The 27,860-nt window shown below is 30.5% G+C and overlaps 2 protein-coding genes and 1 non-coding gene across 5 annotated transcripts; 1 reads left to right on the top strand and 2 right to left on the bottom strand.

Moving 5' to 3' along the window:
• Nucleotides 1-1,258: 1,258 nt before the first annotated feature.
• On the bottom strand, nucleotides 1,259-17,946 carry LOC103845132 (pathogen-associated molecular patterns-induced protein A70-like). 3 transcript variants are annotated; one of them, XM_033282751.1, is made up of 3 exons: nucleotides 15,331-17,946; nucleotides 14,921-14,987; nucleotides 1,259-14,433 (listed from the first exon to the last, which is right to left on the bottom strand). In XM_033282751.1, exon 3 carries the CDS (start codon nucleotides 7,355-7,357, stop codon nucleotides 6,236-6,238), a length of 1,122 nt encoding a protein of 373 aa, XP_033138642.1. In that variant the 5' UTR covers nucleotides 7,358-14,433; nucleotides 14,921-14,987; nucleotides 15,331-17,946; the 3' UTR covers nucleotides 1,259-6,235. The 3 variants fall into 3 exon arrangements, with proteins under 3 accessions (XP_033138642.1, XP_033138641.1, XP_033138643.1); XM_033282750.1 differs by having other exon boundaries at nucleotides 1,259-14,708; XM_033282752.1 differs by lacking the exon at nucleotides 15,331-17,946 and adding an exon at nucleotides 15,030-15,324 and having other exon boundaries at nucleotides 1,259-14,708.
• TRNAV-CAC lies at nucleotides 4,324-4,397 on the bottom strand. The gene has a single exon. It is a non-coding gene; the product is annotated as a tRNA-Val (tRNA).
• Nucleotides 17,947-18,265: 319 nt separating the features above from the next.
• Nucleotides 18,266-25,411, top strand: LOC103845133 (polyubiquitin). Its single transcript, XM_033282749.1, has one exon. The coding sequence runs from the start codon at nucleotides 24,189-24,191 to the stop codon at nucleotides 25,314-25,316; it is 1,128 nt and encodes a 375-aa protein (XP_033138640.1). The 5' UTR covers nucleotides 18,266-24,188; the 3' UTR covers nucleotides 25,317-25,411.
• The last annotated feature ends 2,449 nt before the right edge of the window (nucleotides 25,412-27,860 follow it).

The following is a 27,860-nucleotide window of genomic DNA, read 5'->3' on the forward strand; positions in this document are numbered from 1 at the left end:
CTTTTTCCACGTACTTTCCTCGCAAAATCAACGTACTTTTACGAGGATTATTTTTCCTCGTTAATTATCCTCGTTAAACTTACGTTTTCTTGTAGTGACCCTAGGATATAAATATAGTTTGATCCTTTAATAAACCTTCTTTTGGTCATATTTCTCTTTGAAAGCTATTTTTGTGAATATAAACTAAAAAAAGCTATCTAAAAAAATTTCTCTAATTTAATATGATAAATTATATTAAATTGGTAAGTTAGTATATTTTTATTTTTATAAATATAAAACATTTATGTTAAATATATAATATGTTGGTAGAAGTGGTTACATTAGTAAATTATATAATACATATATACAAAAATTAACTTGTCTCAATAATATTATTTGAGAAGTGAGTTTCCTATGTATCGCGCTCATAATAATTTTCACAATAGTTTATTACATTGTTAACCTTAATGAATTAATATTATTTTGTAATTTCCATTATCAAAATTCAAGTTTAGTTTTTATTAATATTTTTTCTTAAATAAAAAAAAGGAAAATGTCTATATCTTTTCAAAATATCTATAAACTATGTTTATTTTCGTTTTTAATATATATATATCTCCCTCTCTATAATATTATTTGAGAAGTAAGTTTCTTATGTGTCGCACTCACAGTAACTTCACAGTAGTTGATTACGATGATACTTTAATGAAATAAATCTATCTAATTATCATTATTAAATTTATTTTTTTATTTTTTCCTTTTTAACTTATTTTTCCTTTTTTTCAAATATCCAATGTAATAAAGAAAATTTAAAAATTTTTAAAACGAAAATATCTTTTTATACATAGTGTAATTCATAAAAAGTAAAGTTTACAAAATAATTTTAATTTTAAAGTAAAGAAATAATCTTTTCTCTTAAAAGATAATCTTAAACAACATAATATATATTTTAAACGTATTAAGCATTTTATTTAAATCAAATTATTTTTCAAATTAATACAATATAATTTAAATAACATAAACTAAGATATCTTTAATTAATAAAATTTAATTTACTTTTTTCTATTTAAGTTCCCTTTTTATATTTTTCAAATAACATATATGATAAAGTAAACATTTATAAAGTTTAAAACGAAAATAGTTTATAAATATGATGTGATTTCATAAAAAAGACAGCTTAGAAAAATAAATTTGATATTAAAGTAAAGAAGTAATCTTCCCTTTTAAAATATATAGATTATGTTTTTATGCAACTTTGTACATATCATTACTTTATTTTTATAATTTTATTTTTCAAAAATTAACATATACCAAATTAATAAAAAAAATCAAAAAATATAGTTACACATCTATAATGTAAAACCAAACTTATACAATGAATATAGTTAATACGATTTGGTTGAATTAAATTAAAAATAGTTTTATTATAATTTGACAGAGTTTATGTAACACAATATACCCACAAAATGATTAACTAGACCAATAAAATTGTAATATTTTATACATATAAATTATTGAACAAATTAACATATTACTAAATAAATACGAAATTATCAACTAATAATATAAATATATTAACCAAATATTGGAATTATTTATTTTGTATAACATCTATATATGCATAAGGTTTTAAAAGACTATCATTGTTATATTTATTTATGTAATTTTAAATCGATCAACACTTTAGTTCACTTTTACTATCTGATTTTCAAAACAACATATATTAAATTATACATAATCTTAGTAAAACATATTTACAAATTTAAGACAAGAATCAAACTACATGAAAAATAGAAAAAAAAATCAAAATTTAAATATGTATAGCAAAAATATTATAGTTGAGTAAAAAACAATAAATGTTATCTAATATATCCAAATAATAACCAAACAATCGAGATATTTTATATCCAAAATTATATGTCTAATTAAAATAACAGAAAGTTATATAAATAAACTATGCATGTTAATTACAATATAAATAACAGAATAACCAAAATTAAAAATAAAATATTAATAAATTATTATAATGTATTTACTTTCTAAATATTATAGCCGTGCATGAGCACGGGAAAATCACCTCGTATGTATATATATAGATTTAGTATCAAAAAGGCAATATCTTAAAACAAAAAATACATAGCAATTTTTTATATTTAAAACATGTAATTTCACAATAAGAAATTTCTTTTTATATAAATCTCAATTTCATTAACTATTTTATAATTGCCATTACTAATATAATCTATTTATATTTTTGTTTTTCTTAATACTTTCTTAATAAACTCATATCAATATCATAAAGGAATTTAGTATCAAAAATAATATCTTAAAAATAATATTTTGATATCTAAAAGATGTGATTTAAAAAAGGTATTTCCTTTTATAAAAATCTTACTTTCATAAAACATTTGTGATACTTTTTGTTTAATAACATTTTTCTACGATTTTTAATAACCTTTAGTTAAATATTTTTCATTTAAAACATAATAACCCTTTTTAAAAAGTCAATTTAGTTACCAAATCAGTATTTACTCCAATGCACTAAACTAAAATAAAAAGTTTTAGTTATAAATTTTCTAAAATAATATTAATTTTGAATAATTATTCAATCTCTTATTTTAAACAAATTCTCTCACAATTTCATACAATTTTCTTTTCTTTATTACAAATTCTCAAGCCTAATACTATGTGAAAGTTTCAATATCTATAAAATAAACAAGTAATTATCTCTAATCTAATTATATACGCAAATTGTTTTCCTATGAATACAGTATTTAATAAAATTGAATAGGTTAATATTACGTTCTAAAACTCTAATGATCAACATGTTTTTTAAAATATTGCAAATTTGATTCACATACAGAACTTCTGATCAACATTTCAACTTTTCTCATAAATTTAAGCCAAAACAAAATATATCAATTTATAAATACATATTTAGGAATTTGAGAAAATATGTTTTATATATAATCTGAATTTGTATAATTAAAATTCAACTGGAAAATAGATACAACTCAACATACCAAAAATAACTTAACTGATCCAAATAATTAAACCCAAATTCATATATCTAATTAAGATAACAAAATAATGTAATTTAAAACAATATTATATATGTCTTTCTAATATATAAACTACAAAATAATTTAAACTTATCAATAAATAGAAATAAAAATTTAATCAATTATAAGGATTTTATTACTTTGTAAATATTTGTATCCGTGCATGAGCACGGGAAAATCACCTAGTCTTAAACTTTATATATACAATACTTTATTATCTAAAATGAATAAACATAAAAATTACTAAAGTTAATCTATAGTTTTGAATTACGGATCATAATCATAATAAATTAAATACAAACTAATTTTTAAATATGTTGTTTCGTGCATATATAAATTGTTTTAATAATTCAATAGAGTAAATATATAACAAGAAACAACAAATATATGTGATGATTTGGAACAATTAATTAAATTGCAGCATGGAAACTATTAAATTATTTTATTTGAAAGAGTCATTTGAATGTATGAATAACATTAAAAAAAATACTAATGATGTAAACAAATATATATATATATATACACGTGAAAATAAACATCTGCACCGTTGTGCGGGTCAAGATCTAGTTACTATATTTAAGTCAGAAGTTCGTGATTCTTAAGAATGATATCAAAGAGTATAGTTGATAATGATATGAGTATATTGGATGATGGGTTGCACCAAAAAATATTGGATGATGGGTATGTATTATCGATCCAACACGACTATTGACAGACCATAATGATTATTTCGAGGAACGTGGTAGATATTTCATATTTGAAATGAAACCAAACGTAAAATATAAAATCTTCATATAAAAAAAAATCTTCTTAGCAAAAATGAAAATATAATATCTAATAAACATATGCCATTCATGTTATTGGTATTAATTTTCAAATGTTCATACACTTAACAGAACATATAAACAAAAATCAAAAAGATAGGTACAAGTTTGGTATGTATGGCATAAAATCACATACCAGTAAACCAATGACTCTTAAAATTGTGAAACAATTTACTACAAAGGTTTTCTGTAACAAAAAAAAAAGAAAGAAAAAGAATCAAACACTACTTCCAGAGTAACGTCGTATACATATTTATGAAGTTACGAAACTAGAGAGAAGTAGCCGGATTGCATTTTCCCGCGTTTTGCCGGAGTACGTGAATGAAATGGGCTAAGGCCGATCTGTCTATATATATGGGCCATAGATTGCTGTCCATATATCATTATCTAAGAAACTATGATTAGGCCGAATAAAAAAAACATAGTTCAAAAGAAACATAGTTCAAAAGAAAATATGATGTCTGAGCCCGGGTTCGAACCGGGGACCTCTAGTGTGTGAGACTAGCGTGATAACCGACTACACCACCCAGACGCTGATGATCTACCTCGACAAGGTAATACTAATATCTGTTCTGTCGTGAGTTTTTCCCTTTTTGTTTTCCAATTTGAACGATGGATAAACGTTATATTGAAATAACGTGAAGAAAAAATAATAGCTAGCAATAAAAACGAAACAATAGATTGTTTTCTGTTAGATTATTTGTGAAGTTTCTATGAAAAGGCTATTTTGATAGGGGAAACTGTTGAGAGCAGCACATAGCTGAAAAATAAAATAAATAATTTTTTGTAAAGAAAACGAGAGACGAAATCGAATTGCATTGGAGTTTGAAATTATTTTGCTGAACAAAGCATAATTATAAAATTATATATATAATTTAGATTAAAGTTATAATTTATAAGATTTTTTAATTTCGTGGTATACCGGGTCTTAATTTCGTGGCGAAGAATGGTTGGGTGGTTTTGGTTCGGATTACTTGAATTGTAAGCCCTAATTATTACAACGCCTCATTTTAAGAGTTTTTTTTTGCTGGACCAATCTCATGACTACGTAATCTTATAGTCGGTGAACTCAAAACGTAACGTATAAGTGCATCTCCGATATAAAACTTTACTTTTTCTTTTAAAATAGAGTAAAAATAAAAATGGAGTAAAATTTGCTTTAATCTTACTATATTTTCCATTTCATAATGGAGTGATGAACGAACAAATAGATTACTCTATTTATAGAGTAAATTTTATTATAGAGTGAGATATGGAGTTGAGTTAGAGCATTCCTTACTTCATATTCACTTTTACTATATTTTAGAAGAAAAAATAGAGTAGAGATGAAGATGCCATAAGAGATAAGGTACAAAAGATAGGATTTACATAATTGTTATTGGTCTTGTTAAGAGCATCTCTAACCCATAACATTATTTTAGTGACAAAACTACAATATTTTGGTGTAGTTTCATCACTAAAAAAATGTTCTTCTCCAACCACGACACTAAACTTGACACTAAAAATGATTTTAGAATATTAGATGTATTTAACTTTTTATTTGTCATTTATTTAGTTGTATATTTTATTAATAAAACTAAATAATGCTTTAGTGTGGTGATTATTAGTATAACACTAAAATAGTGTAATTTTTGCAGTTGGATTAAAGATGTGTAAAAATTACACTAAAATAATGTTTTGCAAAGTTTGGTTGGAGATGATCTGAGTTCTTCTTCACGGCGCAACTTTGCTCAAATTTCAATCATCAGTAAACGTGTTTCAAACAAATTCACCTTGAACAAATTCAGATCATACAAGAATCTGATTCTTAGATCATCTACCTTTTGATTGAGCTGTCTCCTCACAAAGAAAAAAATAGAGTGAGAGATCGAGATAGGCTGTTGATGTTTCTCGTGTTTGTAGTCTGTTTCTTAATCACTGTTTAATGCATTCTCATGTATAAATAAATAAACATCTTCAGACTTTTTGGGAGTGTGTGTGTGGTGCCATACAAAAAATCTATGTTATTTCCCTCATAACCTCCTCTGTTCACGTAATCACGTATTATTAATATTAAAATTTCGCTAAGTAACCAACCTGACAAACAAAAATAATAATTAGCAGAATCTAGGAAACGTACTAAACATCTGGAATCTGCCAACTGGATGAACAATAGAACTTGGTGCAGAACAACGTCCCAGTTCCAAAAATACATTGTCAAGTCCCTGAATTACTTAAACATACCCAAACTGCATACATGGGTACTAAAGGTAGTTCATACACTGTCAAGTCCCTGAATCTTGTCGGTGAAAAAGGCGGAGACGGAGGCGATGAGGTTTTAACATGGGATAAATACAATCTCCGCCGAGGGGTAATTAAGGAACTTTGCTCTCATTTTCCCTTCAGCATCTCCTTGTACCTCAGAATCGAATCGAGTCTCTGTAGCTTCAGTTGCTGTTTGAACTTGTTGATGAAGTCGGAAGCTTTCTCGTCGACGCCATCTTCTCCGTCTCCGAACGACGTTGATCCTTCGACCCTCGTCGTATCTGGTCTTCTCCGTTCAACGGATTCCACCGTCTCCGCCTCCTCATGGAAACCGAAGCCCGACTTCTCGCTCGCTGATTTCGTCATCTTCCCCGTCGCTTTCTTCTTCTTCTTAACCGGTTTCTTGGATTCCGATTTGCTCCTGACGTGCCTGTGGTCTTCGTGGATAGCCGAATTCGGGTCAGGATTTTGATCGGAGTGAGGTTCCGGGTCGGATCTGTAGAAAGAAGAAAGCTTAATGGATTTGACCCGTTCCAAGATAGACGGAGCCCGAGCTAGACCGGGCAGGTTGATTGGATTATCAAATCCGGTTCCACTCGGTTTATCTTCTTCCGGGATGATGAATTTTGAATTATCGATCGGGTCAACCCGACCCATACGGGTCGTAATATTTTCGAAGCGGGTCGGTTCAGTGTGATTACCAGAATCACTTTCCCCCGGGTTATACTGCTGGAATCTGAAGTGTGACATGTTGATGGATCTGACTCGATCCAGGAGAGATGGGGCACGTTGTAAAGGAGCCGGATTCGGGTTTGGATCCGGGTTAGAGTGATCGTGAGGGTCCGACCCGGTTACGTCGTGAGGGAATTTGAAATATGACATGTTGATGGATTTAACACGATCCAAGAGAGAAGGAACGCGTTGTAGCGGAGCCGGATTCGGGTCAGGATACACGTGAAGATCCGACCCGATTACGTCGTGTTGGGTCATAGCTGAGAAAAGTTCGGTTTCTGGATGGGGAAACTTGTAGAGATGGAAATTGATGGACTTGACTCGGTCGATAAGCGACGGAGCTCTGGTTAACGGAGACGGAGCATGACCCGACCCGAACCAATCGTGATGCGGGTGATGTTTCCGTGATCCTGAAGCAAATCGAGAAGTCATAACGATTGTGCCGATCATAAGATTGAGAAGGAGGAAGAGTGTCGTCGGAGTGAACCAGCTAGCCACAGTCGATATTAACTCCATCTTTTTATTTCTGTGTTGTGTTTATGTTATTGTCGGAAGAAGAACTGAACACAATGAGTTATATTTATATTTGGATATCTTTCTTCTTTTTCCCTTTTTTTTTGCTTTTATTGTATTTTTTTCCTGATTTACAGCTTTGTGACTGTTATTTCTTCAGTCGTTTTTAATTGTTTTTGTTTCGAACGTCGGGAACTTTTTTAACGAATGTGTTCACATTAGACACGAGTGATTTTTTTATTCCTCTTTTATTTTTCTTCTCTTCTTTTCTTCTATTCATATTTCGTCCATGTTATTTTATTTAAAAGTGATGTTCTTTTTTTAAGTGATACTCTTAACCCAACAACACTATAAGTCTATAACTGTGTATAATTTTACAAGAACGGCTTATTGATAGTCAAGGCTTAATTCATTTGAAGTAATAGTTATATTTTTGAGGATTCCGTGAAAACCACTAGACGTTAATGCAAACTTTCCATCTTTGTTTTCTTTAGATGCGGGAGGTGTGAGTCGTGTGACCAAGTTTTTTGACATTGCATACTCAGATCGAGTTCTGCAACCGATGGCTGTGATACATACTTGTGGAGAACGAGTTCTGGCGCTTTTGGAAACACATTCTCATCTAAGGTAACTTGGGAGAGGATGCGTGTACCAAGTCCCTTAGTTCAGTGGCATTCAGTGGCTTGGTTTAGAGAGGAAATTCCTCGCTGTTCGTTTATCGCTTGGACAGCCTTCCTTCGTAGGCTCCCAACGCGTGATTGGTTGATATCTTGGGGTTTGAACGTTCAACTAGGTTGTGTTCTCTGCTCTGTAGCGGATGAGTCTATTAGCCATTTGTTCTTTGATTGTCCTTTTGCAGTTGCTACTTGGACTCGTTTTTGTGGCAGGTTTTTGGCGACTCCTCCGGCTACACTTGATGCGGTCGTGGTCCTTTGCCAGCATTTTCCTGGACCTCATGCTCGGCGAGCGGTTGCGGTGATGAAGCTCATTAATCAAGTGATCATTTACAACATCTGGCGTGAGCGTAATGCCAGGATCTTCACCGGTGTGTCTTCAACTCAAGAGGCTGTGTTCTGAGTGGTGGATCGTACTGTGAGAGATAGGTTGCTGGCTCTTTCAAGACCCACTGTCTCCGCTCCCCCACCATCTTTGCTGGAGTTGTACTTTTGGTTCCTTTCCCCTTATAGTTAATGCTACTCTCCTTTTATTGCTCTCTCTTTGTTCCCTCTTCCTCTTTTTCCTTCTTTGTAATAAGTTGTGTTTACACAACATTGTAAACTCTTAAAAATAGTATAAATCTTAACATTTAGACCAAAAAAAAAAAAAAAAAGTTTTTTGACATTTGTATTGCGCTTGAAATTCAAAATTCTCGACATAGAATCACTTTTCAAAGCACATATGCTACTCCTGTATTGTCATGCATGATAAAACACAGTACTTTTACTATTAATAGTCAAAACATCATCAAATGCGGTAGACTAACAATATTGAAAAGGCTATTGGGAAATGTAATGGAAAGAGCTGGAAACAAGTAAAATACAGGTTTTTGACGGGAGAAACTTAATGTGTTGGGCTCCTCTTATTGCTAAATCATTTAAAGTTCCAAAATTATTGTCACAAGAGGGACCCATCTAAACATTATTCGATCTATTTCATTTTAGTTGTCGTTTTAAGTTTATGCACATATATTAAAAATAACATTTAATTTTACACATTTTCAAAATAAAATATTATTACCTATATACCTAACCATGTTTAACCCAAAAAAAACTAAAAATATCATATTTGCATTAAAATTCTAAATCAACACTTAGTTTGAAACGGAAATTTTACCTTACAACGACAATTAAACTGAAATTTATAATAACATAAATGTTTAGACCAATTTCAACACGTTTTTTTATATCTCAAGGTTACAACTAATCAACTCTATCATTTACGGTTATTTTTACATGTATGTATCATGTATGTATTTACCTTGGCCTTCAACTAAATCTACTTGTACTATTCAAGTTCAGTTAATGGAAATTAACGAACTTATATTATGTGAATGATTGTTAATGTTTGTTGAGATAATGGTCGATTTTACAATTTATATACTAATAATTCAGTGCAATTCGGATTATTTAAAAACTCTAACCTGATGATGGTATAACAATTAGTCAATACTTGCATGATACAATATACTGTCGGCATGTTTACATACAAAAAATATGGATTAATTATTTCAAATGTTGTTAATAAGTAATAACGAATGTATACTTAAGAGTTACGAGAATTTAAATACTCCATCCGTTTCAAAAAGATTTATATTCTAGAAAAAAAAATTTGTTTCAAAAAAAAATATTTTTTATATTTATAATGCATTTTTGTCGACTAATAATGAAAAATTGTAAACTTCAAAAATATTAATTGCATTTCTTGAAGTTTTATTAGTTTAGAAATATATGAAATATAAAATTACAAAAAACTATGCATTAATATCTAAGTTTTATTATGTTTTTTTAGTAAGTGTAAAATCTTAAAACATGTATTATTTTGAAACGGAGGGAGACCTATAAATTTATGAATTTGTGTTCCCAAATTCACAATACGATGAATCATGCGCGCCAATTCTTGCTTGATTTCATAATGATTGATGTAGGTAAGCAAAGGTTAAAATTATGTTAGAGATATATAATGTAAATTGCATATGGTGATCACGCGGTACACACCAACTTTTAGAAATTCTTTTTTCGAATTCAGTTGGTATAAATCGTATTTTCATTTTTTTTTAATTAGATTTCTTTGAACTTATAAGCGAGCGTGGGGATATGGACAATAGAGAGATGTAGAGGGGTAACTTGAAACGCAATGTCTAAAACCTAGTTTCTAAATTTATTTTATCGTCTTCAAATTAATGTACCAAAGATGACAAAATTACTCAAAATGTAGACTCGACGATATCTCCTGAGGTCCAGTACTTAATTCGAGAAATTTTGCAATCTCTCCATCGATTCTCAACCTATACATTGAATCATGTTGAACTGGAGAAGAACAGAGTGGCAAAACTCATTGCAGTGAGTGTTACCAAGGATCAGCGATATCAATCGTATGTGGCTCAAGGATGTCCTGCTTGGTTGGATCACACCATTCGAAGAGAGGCCCTGCCTCATGATCTATAGCCCCTAACAGGTGGTTTTGTGATCTCTACGGGTGTGTGAACTATCGCCTTTTAAGCACCTATTGGTGTCTTTCCCCCTTTGCTGTTTTTATTTTATGTCTCTACTCTCTATTGTTTCTTTGTTCTTCCTCCCAATCCTCTTATGTGAGGTGTGTGTTACATTTTTGGAGGTTTGCTCTCTTTATAATTTGAATACAACCAGCGTCAAAAAAAAAAGACTCGACGATATCACGTTGATGCTAGCTGAACGCTGACCTTTACGATTGACTTTTGATTTCCCTCGAAAATAATTTCAAAATATATTATTATAAAAGTCCATCAATAGTTACATTTACACGTGTCTCCGGCTTTTATATTATGCAATATTCAAAGTTATTGCATACTTGCATATAGGGGTGATCAAAATCTCCGTAAAATTTGATTCGATCCGTTATACATTTCAATTCAACCCAAAAAATTAGGATATCCGTAATTTTATTAATCAAAGCAAATACTAAAAAATAATATCCGTCAAAGACAAAATAAATCACAAATACTCATATTTTAAAAAATAGATATCTGATCCGATCTGTTATATACATATATATGTATATAAAATTATATATAATATATAATTGTATATCTATATATAAATTTTATAATATTTTTATTCACTAAATCAGTTATTTAGTTATTAAAATTTTAAAAGTATGTTTTTAAACAAATTGTAATGATACATTGTTATTGTATACCTAATTATTATTTTTCTTTCAATATTTTTCAAAAATAAAAAAAAATTATTTTTTTGGATCGAAACGGATATCCGGAAAAAAATACTGATTTTTCATATATCCGTAACACCGAATATCCGGAAGATCACAGATTGAATCAAAAATCTATTATCAGTGTGGAGCGGAGCATATCACAAATCCTTAAAATTTTAGATATCTGCTTCATGCCTGCCCCTACTTGCATGCATTTTGCTATCCACATGGGTCGCCGTTTCAGCATAATAACAATATATGATGAGCATATATATATTATATAGAGAAATTTGGATCCTGAATTTTTTTTTATCACAAATATAGTTTTCATAGATCAATATGATTAAAAAAGATTTCACTAAAGGGTAAATAAACATTTATGTCCTTAGGGTTAACATATCTAAAAGATTTAGATATGAAGAGTGGATTTTGGGAGTGGATTTAATTTTTTAAAATAAATAAATAAATAATTATTAAAGATTTAAAATGAAAATTTGAAAATAATGTCAATAAGATTTTTTAGATTTCAAAATAAATTTGATAAAATTGAATTCAAAAACTTATTATTTGAAAACAGTTAAAAATTATTTTAATTTATTATTTATTTAAATAATTATGTATATTTAAGTTTAAATATCTATAAAGTAAAGTAGAAGAGTATTTTGTCTCTTTAATGAAACTTCTTTTGGTCATTTTACTCTTTGTGAACTCTTTTGGTGAATTATTTTAAAATGATCATTTAAGAAATTTTCCGTATTAGTATATTTGTATATTCATCTATAATTAGTGAGACAAAATATTTTTTTAAACCATCGGATGATTTAAGTTTGTAATATGTAACTAATTTTTTTTAACATAACTATAACATCGAATAATAGTAATACTATTCATCAAAATGTCAAACTTTCTAATAGATTTTAATTTCATAATAATGATGGACAGGCGAACAAATATATGGCTTTATTAGTCAAAACAATATGGCCTTATTAGTCAAAAATATGGCTTTATATTATCATTCAGTAAGATCGTGACTTTTTGAGGTAACATTATAGCGAGGGATGGTCAAGACTAAATATGTTATGGATGAATGATTTATACTATGGATTTATACAAAAGTTTGATTGATGACGAAAGGTGAAAAAAAAATACAAAAGTTTGATTAACTATTCCGAATTCTGTGAGTAAAAAATAATAATTCCGAATTCTATATTTAGTTTGAGAACTATGTCTTCGAATAAGTCCAATTTTTGATAGAACTGAATGGCTTTTTATTACAAAAACTAGGGGTTTTCCGGCGCTACGCGCCGGTTTCGTACGTTTTGTTGTCTAATAAGTTGTAAAAGATTTGTTGATCCATTTTGGTATTGGTTAGTGATAGTAATATATTTGTATGTTTTGTAGTTGTTCACGCAAAAAATGAGTATCGTAAATGATAGGAGCAGTAAACTATAATATTATATAGGTGCCAGTTACACCAAAGTAAATATAATTTGGATAATAAAATGAGTGTGTATCTTTACATATATCAAGTGAAGGCTTTATGTATTGAATCAAGGACACCTCTAATCGACACATACTTCTTAGAGATATATTTCCCAACCAACACATATTTAAGCTGTGCTTCTTCCGTGGTCTAATTTAATTTATTTAAATATAACTTTAACAATACCACTCATAAGCGTTGCGTGAAAGTGAGTGTTTGTTTAGGTTGGATTTGCAGGAGTTTGGGCTGCAAGTTATTCTTGTAAAAAGATGTGGGATTGGAGGAGATTGCATGGGAACGCAAAGAGAAGGGTTAATAAGTATATAATATTATTGATAAATTGAAGTTTTTTTAGCACTTTAGAAGGAACGGATATTTAGAAAAAAAAAAAGGAGAGCAGGAAACAAAGCATAGAGCTACAAAGTCAAGATCAACATAAATCTAGAAATTTATAATGGCGAGAAATAAAAATATCTAAAAGGTGAGAAAGAAAAAGAAAAATATCAAAAAGAAAAATATCTAAATGAGGACAAAAGTGACATAAGTGATATTGGAAATTAGAACCCAATAAACTTTTTTATTTTTTTATTAAGTTGGCATCATAAATTATTTTCTCTACATACCGAACAATTTATTTTTGTAGGAAGCCACCTGATCAATGCAAGAAAAATAGAAATATTAAAATTTAAAAGTATGTATGTGTCGTTAATGTGGGGTTGTATGTGTTTTGATATTTTATGTAATAGCGATGAATGATTATTGTTCAGACAAAGTATAATAAGAACAACTCGAAACACTCAATTCTCACTCTAAACATGGTGAGAAGAGTCATAATAGTGAGGCCCTAATTATTGGGTGTAAAAGTCTAAAAGCGTATTCATATTTTCTTAGTTACTGATTACGATATCATGGCAAATTTAATTATGGGTATGAATACTTGTTAGAAAATACCACGACTTAAACCCAAATCAGACAGACTGCCTTCGTAAGTGTGTTATGGACTATTGGCATAACAATGACTCGAAGTCTCGAAATATGCTTATATTAATAGTGCGCTTAATTTAACCAACATACGTAATAGTTTGAATAACAAAATAGAAATGCAATGACTGATAAATAAACCACAGCAACATGACAACATAACGCTTCCATATTCATCTAACCAATACAGGCCTCCTTATAAGCAAGCTCATTTGTCTTATAAGACCACAATATTTGTTATATAAATATTGTTCAGAACTAATTATTTAGTGTTGTAATGTTGTTCACAATTAGTCATTTAGAGTTGTTGAAATTCGACATTGAAGAATATGTCAAGCATAAAATGTTTTTATCAGTAATTGATGTTCAAAGAGAAAAAAAGAAAAAAATAAACATCTGTCTAGGTTTTGATGCTGCCCTTTTGAACGGTTAAAAAGTTCCATGTGACCTGTTAGATAAAAGCATGAGCAGCGTAAGTTGAGAGTCTGAAACTCCCTTCTCTTCCATTCTTCTTCAACCGTCACCGAGTTTAATGTTGAACATAACTCGTTTTCCTGATAGTCATTTCTTCATCTTACTCTTCTTCTATTCCAATCTGAAACATAGATGGGAGGAAATGGTGTTCCCAGCTTCTTGAGGCGAGATTTCAGTGGAGCAGCTTTGGTTCAATGAAGAAACTCACCACGTGAAATGTATTACAGCGATTCCCCTGCAAAAAAAAAAACTTAATGCTGGGACCATTTGCTTAAAATTTTATCACTTACTCTAATACTCATTTGCTATAAGACCATAATATGAACCATTTTGCACCACCAATTAATGTATACCAATGAATTTACTAAAGCAAACTATAAGTTCTCCTTAATCTTTTCCAATATCATTTTGTACATCAATATCATTTGTTTCCAAAAGCTAGCTATATAAATATCAATCGAAGACTTTGATGTAGTGTATCTGTAGATAGGAAAAGGTGCCTTGAATGAGCTGCACAGATCATAGTGCGTTGCAAAATAAGTTCGACCTTTTTTTGGTTAAGTTTTGTATATGCTTAAAGGTTAAAAACAGAGAAATACAGAATGTCCTATTGATTCGGTTTTGGGTATTTGGCTTGTAACTGAACGCTTAGCTTCATGTATCTTTAGTAAAAAAATTCATTTAAGAGAACTTATTAAAAACTTAACAGTTAAGAGACTCACTATTGTCATCTCCCGTAGACAATATAGTGCCAAAGCTTCTTCATGGAGGCCAGTTCTCTTTTGGCTCCTGCTGGTTGATAGAAACATTCAGTATCATAGAACAACAAACCCAATCGAACAGATCAGCCAAGAACTTTTAAAACATAAACATAAGAAAGCTAAGTAAAAAGGAAAAAAAAAATAAAGTTCTGGTTCAAGAAGAAGAAGATGACAAAGTTAAAAAAAAAATTGAGACTTTGGATAAGATCAAACTCTCATTACCGTCAAATTAATTTAATTTTAAAATTAAAAATTGAGAAACAGAAGAAGCTAATAACAAAAAAAAAAATTGATCTCTCTTCTCATGAAGAACAATAACACTAAAAATGGAAAAAAAAATACACAGATAAATTTGATCGGATAGAACATACCTTCCATAGTTGAGGATTCACAAAAAGGAAGTAATGGTGGAGATATTTTTAACGACAGCATTTAAGACATTGTTTCGATTGATCCTCGTTCTGTAGTCTCCAATTTTGGTGGCCGGTAAGATGAAAAGAAACAGAGCTTTGACGGTGAGAAGCTCCGATCAAGGCTGCAGAGTCTTCGAGAAAAAGAGTGTGTGGGTCTATTTGTTTGCCTTTCGAGTTTGTGTGAGTTTGGACTTTGCATGCTAGGAAGATCCGATATTTATAGATGTAGATTTAGGGGTTACAGTGGAAACGAAAAGGTACATAGAAATTTTAATGTGGGAGTTGTGGACTAATGAAGGGAAAATCCAAATTTAATGATGGATTAAAGGATTTGTGAGATGTTACGGTTATCAAAGGAAACTCTGTGTCGTTTCGTCAGAGAAGAATCAGCCGCAAGAAGGAGGAAGAAGAAACTAATACATATGGGCCTCAAATAAGAAACAGGCTCAATAAAAATAGAAGTGAAGCCCAAACTGAGCCTACATCACTTCACCGCAACAAACTTAACGCGCCCGAGTGTAAGGTATGACATGGCAAAATAGAAATATCTTATTGGATGATTTTTTAGTCCAACGTGGACAGGCTTAAAACACTCTATTTGTTCCTTTTAGTATAGAGTAGATCGGCCCAGTTGATACATCCGGTTCGATTTCAATGTCTACAGAAGGTGGTCACATATAGTGAATGATTTTAAACATGGGAAATTTAGAAAGTGGGATACAGAAATGCTGGAGAACCTCGTTATTCTAAAAGATATTTATTTCTTCAGAGTTTGATCATTAGTTAATCTAATATAGATGACAAATTTTGTTAGAATTACATAAAAGTGAACAATATACAGTAAAATGGATTTGGTGGTAGCAAAAAAATATTCATTGTCCTGACCAAAACTACGGTAAATGAATTTCAAGCTTTTGTTCGAAGAAGTAATGTTCCACAGAAGATATATCATCGTATATGGTAGATTTTAACAGAGTATTTAGTGGTTACAAGGAACTTTACATACGGTGTGATAATCATTATCTTCGATGTGGAAACACTGATGAAACTATTAATTGTGTCATTTCTAATGTAAACCTCCTCTACAAACTTGGGTATTATCATCAACTCTTTCATGCCTATTAATTTTTTCCATTATAAGTATATATTCCAGTTTAAATGTTCTCGAGAAAAAAATGTAGAAAACTCGGAATTAGATAGAATATTTTTCTATTGATAATCAGTTATTTTTGAAAAGCTTGTAATGATAAATTATTTAGTGATGTCACCACAAATCTTCTATAACTATTCTGACATACTGTTGAGCGTAGTTAGAATGGAATACAAAAAACAAGAAGATGTTCAATCGCCATACCAGCCAACGATGGCCTTGTCTTTCAGTTCAGAGTATTTGTTTAGTGGATGGATCATGGACTTTTGCCTCTCTATACATTGGATATGGTTGAGTTTGGAGAGACAAATCAAGAAATGAGTAACTTTTAGGCTTAAAGAACCAAAATAGACGTTTGTCACCTTTGCACAAAGAGCTAGAATCACTTATTTGGAGTATGAAAATTATGGTTCATCACTCTAACATACCATGTTTTTGGGACAGCCTATAACTATGTACAATGGTGTATGAATTCAACACCCTAATTTACACATTTTTACATTCCACATCATCATCTTTTTCTTCCACCTATTAATTCAACACCTATACAAACTTTTTCACTACAATGGTTTTGTTTAATAAAATTCAACACACTACCCTATAAATTTTAATTCATATTTTTATTTCTATAATTTTGATAGTTAAATAAAAAAATTGATTGTGTCTAAATTAAATAATTAAAATGACATAACTTAATAATTTTAAGTTTATTTTATTTTATTCTTTACTTTTTTTTTAGAAAAAAACCCTAAAATTAATATTATTAAAACAAATATACTATATAGTTGAGGTCCTAAAGTTTAATATTGGTGAAAATATAGAAATTACAATAAAAATGACATTTTTATTATATATATCCAAATGAAATGAAATTAGTTTCTATTTATAGATTATTAAAAATGATGAATTTTGATATAATTTTTATTTTGTAGCAAAATATTTAAATATAAAATAATTAAGTTTGAAATATTGGGTGGAAATAAAATGAGACAAACCTGAAGCACAAATCACAATAGAAGATGTGGAAGAGTGGAGCCCATTTTATGTTCTTTCAACTAGTTGAAATTATTCAACTGGTGTGAATCCAGGTATGCTCTTTTTTAATTCAACACCTTCTTTATAATGGTTTAATCAGTTGAATAAATTATTCAACAGATCCATTGCTGATGGTCTAAGCATTTACTTTTGATGGTTCAAGAATTGACAGCGTGGCTTACCTTTTAGAAGGAATTAGCTTCTCTGCAAGTAAGATTTCAAGATGATTTATTCTTAAGTTCACCAACCAATAAGATTGTTTTATTTTATATTCGATATCTTTTAAAAAAGTAAACAAAATATTGTCAAATTATATTATGTTTTTAAAATTAAAAGGTAAAAAAATAATAATAATAATTACAAAAAAATAATATTTTACGTCGTTAGCATAACATTAAACCCTAAATTCTAATCCCTAAACGCTTAATCCTAAACCCTAAACCCTTGGATAAACCCTAAACTCTAAGATAAATCCTAAACTCTAAATCAAAATCACTATATACTAAAACATTCAAGCGTTTAGGGTTTAGAGTTTTAGTGTTTTTTATTTAGATTTTAGGATTTATCCAAGGGTTTAGGGTTTACCCAAGGGTTTAGGGTTTACCCAAGGGTTTAGGATTTATCCAAGGGTTTAGGGTTTAGGATTTAGGGATTAGGATTTAGGGTTTAGTGTTTTGTTGAGAACATTAAAAATATATTTTTTTTAATTCTTTTTTCTGTAACTATTATTTTTTTTACTTTTTTATTTTAAAAACATAATATAATTTGAGAATATTTTGTTTCCTTTTTTAAAAGATATCGAATTTAAAATTATGAAATCCTATTGGTTGGTGAACCTAGAGATTCACCCTAGGGAGTGAACCCAAGAATGACTCTTTCAAGATTATTTACCATCTACAGACGTAAAATTAGACAAATTAATGATCTATTAGCTAAGATTGCACATGTTTATTTATAGAGATTTATGTTTTGTTGGTTTTTACATTATGGTGTAGATTCTCATACAACCTTTTGTTTGAGAAACAAAATAGTTTTTCGAAGTAAAAAAAGATATATATATATATATATATATATATATATATATATATATATATGTGTGTGTGTGTGTGTGTGTGTGTGTGTGTGTCGTTAAGTTTTTTCTAGTTAAGATTTACTGGCTTTGGCTACTAGCTAGTCTACAAGCATCACAGATTGGAAAAACTAGTATATACGCATCGTTATATCATCATATGCATAAAATTATTCTTTTTTTTTTCTTCTTAAATTAGTAATGTTTAGTTGAGAATCCGTACGTGGATTGTGTGTAGGTCTCGCTTGAAGTTTTTTTTTGTTTTTAAATTTTGTCTCGCTTGGAGTTGGAGTCACTATTTTGTCTCATCATATTACAATATTTGTAGGGTTATCTATAAGACTATACCAAAATTTATTCTTCGATCATTGTCATTTTTGTTACACAATACATTTACCAATATGACTATATATTATTGAGTATATGTGTAACATATAAATATTTTATTTTGGAAACGATTTCATTTTATATACATGTGACATTGACCCTTAGAAGGTTTCAAAGGATACAACACATATCACTACAAGAAAACACGCCGAATACCGACAGAGCTTCCGACGGAATCCAATGTCGTCGGAAGTTTTTGACGGATTTCCGACCGATTTCCGACGAAAACAAAAAAATTGAAGTCGTCGGAATTCCGTCGGCCAATTCCGACGAATTTCCCAAAAAACATGGCTCGTCGGAATTTTCCGACTTCCGACAACTTTTCGACGACATTCCGATAAAAATATATAACCGTTGTAGTCGTCGGAAATTCGTCGGAATATACCGACGAAATTCCGACGACATTCCGATTAACAGATATAACCGTTATGGTCGTCGGTATTCCGTCGGTATTTTCCGATAAATTTTCGACGAACCAAGTGACCGTTGCCGACAAATATATATGACCGTTTTATAGCCGTTTGAAATTGATACCGACGAAATTCGTCAGAAATTCGTCGAAATAGGCCTATTCCGACGAATTTCTGACGATTTCGGCCATCAAAATCCCCCTGTTTTTTTGTAGTGTATAAATTAAAAGATAAAAGTGTACATATAGTAAACTAATATCACCACTAAGATATACAGTATATATTATATCACCAGTAAGATAAACACGGGTATAATACATATACATTAATTATTTTATTTTATTTTTTAATTATACATGGATATCCTAGCCCTATAAAAATGGTACAGACTAGTCATGTGTTGTCACATGTTGGTCTATGTCCCTGATAATGTCGAAATGTTAATTTTTCAGTGACCGGAATTTGGATCCTGGTAGCTTTACCGTATTGAACTCTTTTCACTCAAGTTAATCACCACCAGACTACAAAGCCTGATTTAAATTAATTATTATAGTGTTTGGACCGCCTTGTATGTCATCGTTGTTACAGTGTCAGACATTTGATAGTATATTTATTTTAACCGAGCCCACATCAACTAAACTCTAAAAGCATCATTATCATCATCTAGATATAAATATCCAAATCTTTCAAGCTAATATATTCACATACTACCAAGATAAACCTCAACCAGTTATTTTAACATAAATTGATGCTAGTTAATTTAGAAAATTAAAAAAAAAATTGATGAGGGAATCGTTGTTAGGATTTTGCCATGTTGTTCTGGAAATCACTTTTTTGTCAAATAATTCATTTCATTGAAATGAAAAGCCCAATGGGCGTCATACAAGGAAGTTCAGCTTCCCATTCTGTACAAAAATAGACATAAAATCCAAGTCGAAGCCCAAAACATTGCCACATAATCCTAAAAGATAGTGCATGATAGTCACGTTTTGTGCTAGCACTAGCAGGCTATCGAAAATTATGGAAATGGCGAGAGAAACCGATGTCGTCTCTCGCGACATGACGGACAGATCAGCACCGGCTTCGTCGTCCAATAAGCTTGAACCGCTTGCTTGCTTCTTCGTCTCTTAATCGCTGTCAATTCATCGAAACTCTGCCTTCAAAACTCCGACTATTCTAAATCCGCGCTAACTCATCATCGCTTCAGCAATCGTCTATGTCCTCCATCTTTAAGGATACTTCACTTGTCAAAGGAGCGAAGGTTGATTCCTATCTCAATGAAGAAGTGGAGCTTGTCTACCAAATTCAAACAGAATTTCTAAGATTGAAACGGATTCAATCGTCTCCATCACCACCGTAAACGGTTGCAACTTGTAAGAGACCTAGAGAGAAGGAAGAGAAATTAAGAGAGATTCTGACGATTTGTTTCTCGAATTCACTAACATTGGATCAGTGAGTATCATCAATAAACACAAGATTATACAAATTGTTATTATTTTGCATATGTGTAAATTAATGATTCAACTTTTGCAGTGAATTTACAAATCACTTACTCGTCTGAAAGATAGTTAATTTTACCAAGTAGTTATTGTTGGATATGAATTGGATGATCATGGTAAATCACACTGGATCGTCCATAACTCTCATGTTGGAAATATGGAGATTTGGTGGTTTCGGACAGATGTATCACCAAATCAAAAGAAATAGTGGTTCAGGGCTTAACCAATAAAAATATAGAATATGCATTGATATGGAGTGAAACTTGTTTTTCCTTTTCATTTTCTTCTAAACAATCCGTTGGATTTTTCCTTTTTTTTTTTTTACAAAGGGCTTCACTGGAGGGATCTTCATAAAAAGATTCAAGTTTTCTCTTGGTTTTCGGAATTGTTGTATTCTTCTTGCATGCTCTCCCATTTGATGAACTCTTATCCTTATCTTGTTTTTTAACTTTTCTTTCTCCTGCAAAATGGAATTTGCCTTAAACCCAATTTTCACCGTAATTTGTGGCATTTTGCATCGATTTTAGTTATTCCTTCTGTTTCACTTTATTTGTCGTTTTACGTTTATGCATACAAATTAAAAAAATATTTAATTTTGCATATTTTCAAAATAAAAATATCATTACCTATACACCTAACTATATTATAATCAAGAGAAAAATAATATAATACACCTAATATTGTATTAAGTTTTACATTGAAAACATAAAACAACACTCAAAATAAAACAAAATTTTAACTCTAAAACCATAAATAATTTAAAACGAAGGGAGTAGTTCTTTTACATATTTTTATTTGTTTTTTTATTTACTATGTGCTTCCACATTCGTTTTAATTGATCAACAATTGTAGTTTACAACCAAAGCTCCACATAGTTGTTAGCATTAAAATGAGAACGAAGAAACGTTGTTTACTCATATCTGGTTTACAACCAAAACAAGTCAGAAACTATCGTTGCTCCCAGACTCAACCAAGTTTGGGACAATTTACTAAGTTGCTATGGACATCTCTTGCTGAAAACCCGAACAGTTTCAGACTTCTTTTGCACTAAAACAGAGAAAACCCTGTTTTTCTTTTAAATATTATTAGAACTACAAACTAAATCATCAGCAGCATAAAAAAACCCTAAGAATGGCCGTAAACATGAGTTTCTAGAGAGTAACAGAGGTAGCCTAACTTCCATACATCGGTGTCGGAATCCGACGGATAAACTCGCGATCACCACATGAGAGCCGACGACCCTGCACCCAAAGCTTCTCCATCCAAGCAGACATGACCAAGAGCTGACCCAAAGAATCACCAGATCCTCACTCTGAACCAGATCCGGAGCCATTCTATCAAAAACGTCGTGCTTTCTCGATTAACACCTTAGATACCAAAAGAAAGATGAGATGGGGACGTTTTTGGGCGGCAGTGAGTAACGCCGACGGCCGGAGTAGCATAAAAAGTGGCCGCTGCTACTTTGTCGCTAGGGTTGCAGAGGACACTTTTTAGTTTTCTATATTGATGAATAGGGGTGAGTATTCGGATATTCGTTCGGGTTCGGGCAGTATATTTTGAGTTTTTGGGTATTTCGGTATAGAGTTATGTAATATGTTTGGCTATTTTTACATTTTGGGTCGGTTTTTTTTGTAGTTCGAGTAGTTCGGTTCGGTTATTTAAAGTTACATGTTAAAAAAAAACAAGGTAGTTTGGGATGAAATAACTCATGAATCAAGATAAAAAAAATCTGAATCTAATAGCAATGTGTACGTTGTATGATAAAAAACAATATAATATTAAGCAAACAACAACAAAATATGTTGTTAACCAAAGAGTAAGACATCAAGCACTCAAAGATGAAAAGCACTATTTCACCAAAGCAACCTTAGAAAAGAGTGTGTCATTCAGTAAAATTGAAAGGTGTAGAAAATTTAAAAACAGAACCACTAAATCTACGGTGAAGACGGGTTAGGTTTAGCGTGAACTATAAAGAAGAAATGAGGGAGTCGACACTATTAGAGATTTATGGTTAATATATATTTTTGGATATTTCGGCTATCCATTCATGTTTTGGGTTTTACCCAATTGGATTCGAGTATTCAATTTCTTCTAATTTAATATTGTTCAGATATTTTATAGATCGGACCGGGTTTGACTTCGGATTTTTCGGATCGAGTTCAGGTTTAGCTTCGGGTATTGGATACTATTGCTGAATATATGAATTCAACGAACCATAACATCTTTTAAATATATTAAAACTCATATCACTTTTGATACAATTCGGATTATTTATATAACAAAAAAATAGTTTTTTTTTGCAATGAACGCCTATTCTATTATTCAAACTTGAGGTGGTCTGGCTAACTAGACTGGAATAGAATAACCAACAAAACAAAATTCTCTATAGAAAGCTCTCAAAGTCCTAGCTAAAGAATCCGAAATCTGATTTTGCGCTTGTAGAATATGAATGATCTTGATATCTGGGAAGCATATCTACATAGTATCTATCCTCTTCAATTGTGAAGCAAAACAAAAGAATAGTTATCATATAACTATAATAAATAAGAAAAAAATACAAAAGTTGAACTTGACCCAGGTTTAACAAAATCCTGGGTCCGCCACAGTGTAATTGTCTCTCCCAATCCTATTCTAAAAAGATTCATAATCATCTTTACAAGAAAGTAAATTTAATATAAATTTCGTTTACGCTTGATAAAAATATAAAACGGTTTAGCAAAATTGTCGTAATTAAAATCGCGTAACAATAAGATGCGGTGCAACTAAATATTGCAAGAAACACGTATAACAAATTAGAGCTGACATTGTTTTGTCTTATTTCTTTTAACTTTAGTAGATTATTACATGTCTGCAATATAATAAAAGACGATATATACGATTATGTTTTAAAAGAAAAAAAATATGTACAATTGTATTTTAAATAAATTGTTTATATTTTAAGATTCATATTTATCTCAAAAAGTTTTTCTTCCTTTTGCTTTTTAGTTTTGGATCAAAGAAGTAAATCCTATATAAGGAACCTCACATCCCCTGTTGTATTGAAGTCTTCTATCTTACAAACCCTAACACCTCAGAAAAACTTTCGTGAATTCTTCTCTCAAAGTATATCTTTTTTTCGTGGATCTTTGACTCATCCGTTAATTTTTCTTTGTTTTCTGCTTTGGTGACTTTCTTGTTGAGTAATATTCGTTAGAATCTTTGTAATTTTCTGCACTTACTTTTGATTCGTGTGTGCTAACGAGAATTGTACTTTTTATTGTTTCCAGATGTCGATGCAAATCTTTATTAAGATTTTTACAGGCAAGACCTTAACTCTTGAGGTCGAAAGCTCAGACACCACTTGCAAAGTCAAAGAAAAGATACAAGATAAGGAAGGAATCCCTACATACCAGCAGATGCTTGTCTTTGGAGAAAAAACGCTTGAGAATTGCTGTACCTTGGCTATTTACAATATCCAAAATAATTCAACTCTCCACATGATTCTCAGGTTTACAGGTATGAGAATCTTTGTAAATATTCTTGAAGGCAATGCCATAATGCTTGAGGTCAAAAGCTCAGACACCATTGACAACCTCAAGGCAAAGATACAAGATAAGGAAGGTATCCCTAACTACCAGCAGAGGCTTATTTTTGCCGGGAAAAGCCTTGAGGATGACCGTACGTTGGCTAGTTACAATATCCAGAGAGAGTCAACTCTCCACTTGATTCTCAAATTTAGAGGTATGCGAATCTTCGTATTAATCTTGAACAAGACCATAACCCTTGAGGTCGAAAGCTCAGACACCATTGGCAACGTCAAGGCAAAGATACAAGATAAGGAAGGAATACCTATCCAATATCAGAAATTGTACTTTTGCGGACGTGTTACGAAGGATGATTGTACCGTGGCTGATTACAATATCCAAAAAGAGAATGCTCTTGTAATGATTTTCAATCTAGGAGGAATTATGAAAATCTTTGTTAAGACTCTAACAGGCAAAACCATAGCCCTTGAGGTCAGAGGCATAGACACAATTGACATGGTCAAGGCGAAGATCCAAGAGAGAGAGGGAATCCCTCCGCACCAGCAGATCTTGTTCTTTGCAGGTAAACAGCTCAAGGATGGCCTTTTGGTGGAGAACAAAATCTGGAAGGAGTCAGTCCTTCACGTCCATCGTTTAAGTGGTGGAATGCAAATATTTGTGAAAACACTCTCTGGTAAAGTCACCGCCTTAGAAGTTGGGCGCTCAGACACCATTTACAATTTAAAGACAATGATTCAAGACAAGGAAGGGATCGCACCAGACCACCAGAGACTGATATTTGCTGGTAGACAACTGGAGGATGATTACAGGCTTTCTGATTATAACATCCAAAAGGAGTCAACACTTCACCTTGTGTTTTCCACAAAATAGACTTTTATTATCTATTCGTTTTTTTTTTTGTTCTTATATTTTTTGTTTTTATATTGGATTTTTCACATAAAAGAGACTCTTTTTTTTTCCACTGATCATATGATCACCTAATCTTATATATTAAAACAGAAGTCATGATTTCTTTTCATGTGTGATTTTTTTAGTTTGGACCATTCCTAAAAAATATCATATTTTACATAAGTTCATTATTATATATTTTAGTATCTTTATTATTTTATTTGAAATACAAATGAATATATTTAAAATGTTCTAACAAAATCTTTTCAAAATCTTCTTAGAATCTTTTTAAATTTACTTTCAAAAATTAGTTAGTTTTAATTTAAATTATCATAAAATATAATTAGAAATTAAAATTGAATATAGTTTTCGTTTATAAACGAAAATTTAAATAAAATGAAATTAATTAATTTCACAAATACATTTACTAATATTTTTTATAGATTTTGTTAGAAATAAATATTTATTTTTATTTTAATTTTTTCAAATTTGTTTTCTAATAAAATAAAAATCATGATTTTTTGATGAGTGATATTTTTATTTGGACCATCATTTAAATTTTATATTAAATGTATATCACTAATGCTAATATACATAATATTTTTAACTACTTTAATCATAATATCATTTATATCTTTTAATTTTTTTAAAAAATAATTAAAATTCTAACAAATCTCTTGAAAAAGATTATAATACGATCTTAATTGTCATAAATTGAATATAAATATTTTCAACTAATTTTGTAATTAGTAATGAAATGTTACTAAAAGAATAAAATTATATCCTATTTTATCAATTTTATAACAATATCTATCATTTTAAAATAAAAATGTTATATTGAAGAAAATATGATAAAATTATTTAAATTGATAAGTTAGCATATTTTACTTTCATAAATATATAATATTTATGCTAAAAATATAATATATTAGTAGAACGGGTTAATATTAGTAAACTATATAATACATGTATAAAAATTTAACTTATCTTAAACTTTTTAATATACAGTAATTTATTATATAAAATTAATAAACATTAAAAAATTACTAAAAAAATCTAGCGATGAATTACGGATCATGATTATAATAAATTAAATACAAAATTGTTTTCATATATGTTGTTTCATGCATTAAAAATTTTAGTTTAGTAATCAAACGCAAATTCAATAAGACAAATATATAATAAGCAACATATATATATTTATGATGATTTTAATTTACAGTATAAAAACTATAAAATTATTATATTTGGCATAATTATACAAACATTTAAATATGTGAGTAATATTAAAAATATATAATAATTATGTAAAACAAATATTTATATATATAAATGTGAAAATATATACTCGTACGGTTGTGCGGGTGGAAATCTAGTTAAGAGATTAAAACACAAGATAGAAAAACAGGTGGTGATGTTCTATGCTTTTACCCGTACTAGTATTCGGACCCAAACTATATTAACTCTTATATTTCTTTTTATTAAAAAAAGTACTATATAGTATTCAGAACAAAAATAGATGATACATAAAATGAACATTTTAAATAAATATATATATATATATCTAAAATTTAAGACACATTTAATAGATTCGGGCTTAAAAAGTTACATAACCAATAAGTGAAATGAAGTAGGTTGTTTCAAATTTGATATTTAGAAAGAAAACAGTAGTTTAATTGCGGCAGAAGAGTGGTGAGTAGATCATACGATCAGACAAAGCTGGAGCTAAAGCAGCTGGGGAAACTACACTTATCAAACAGCTTACTTGAAGAAGAGCTCAAGTCTTTATATCAGCCTGTTTTGAAAGATAGTTCCATGGTGGAGTTTGTAGTCGAGGCTTTCTACTTCAATCAGGGAACGTTACATTCTCCAAGGCCACATGAGGTGAATCAAAAGGAAGTTTGTTGTGGTGGATGTCGACAGGAGCTAGTTCGAGTTAAGAGAATGTGTGGCTTCTTCACCCTTGTGGAGATCAACTTCCCACATGATCCCGGAGATACTTTTCAGGTGAAAGAGGTTAAGTCAACCACAGCTTTGGGAATCTTGCTTGGTATATACTGTAAGTGGTGCAGTGATAGGATAATGCGAAAGAAGGTCTAAGGCAGGACAACTAGAGCAACCTCCCGAGCTTGCCATCAGACGTGAGCGAGGCACTGATCAGACTGACTCAAAACTGCCCTCTAAAGATGCACATTTCCTATATGTGGACACAGCTAGAGCATCATCAACAACCTTGAGGACAAGGTTATTTTAAAGGGCCGGGTAATGTTACGAGGCCCATATATGAGAGAGGCTATTAGGCTGGTGTGCTTGAGCATGTGGACTGGGTCATAAACCTTTACCCTAATCTAGTAGTAACTAGTATATAATGAAGTGTAAGAAGGAGTGAGAGAGTTATCTAGAGATTAGATCACTCATGTTCATGGAGAGGTGAGAGTACTCTCTAGCAATTCTCTCAAAGTTACTTTGTAAACACTTTTTATTATCAATCTATAATCAGTATTTTGATACGAGCCGCTTGTGCTC

This window comes from Brassica rapa, chromosome A10 (assembly GCF_000309985.2).
Source record: "Brassica rapa cultivar Chiifu-401-42 chromosome A10, CAAS_Brap_v3.01, whole genome shotgun sequence".
In the NCBI taxonomy this organism is placed as follows: domain Eukaryota; kingdom Viridiplantae; phylum Streptophyta; class Magnoliopsida; order Brassicales; family Brassicaceae; genus Brassica; species Brassica rapa.

Bases quoted from the DNA above. Each gene is read 5' to 3' on its own strand.
- LOC103845132 (XM_033282751.1), bottom strand. From the start codon at position 7,357: ATGGAGTTAATATCGACTGTGGCTAGCTGGTTCACTCCGACGACACTC.
- LOC103845133 (XM_033282749.1), top strand. From the start codon at position 24,189: ATGTCGATGCAAATCTTTATTAAGATTTTTACAGGCAAGACCTTAACT.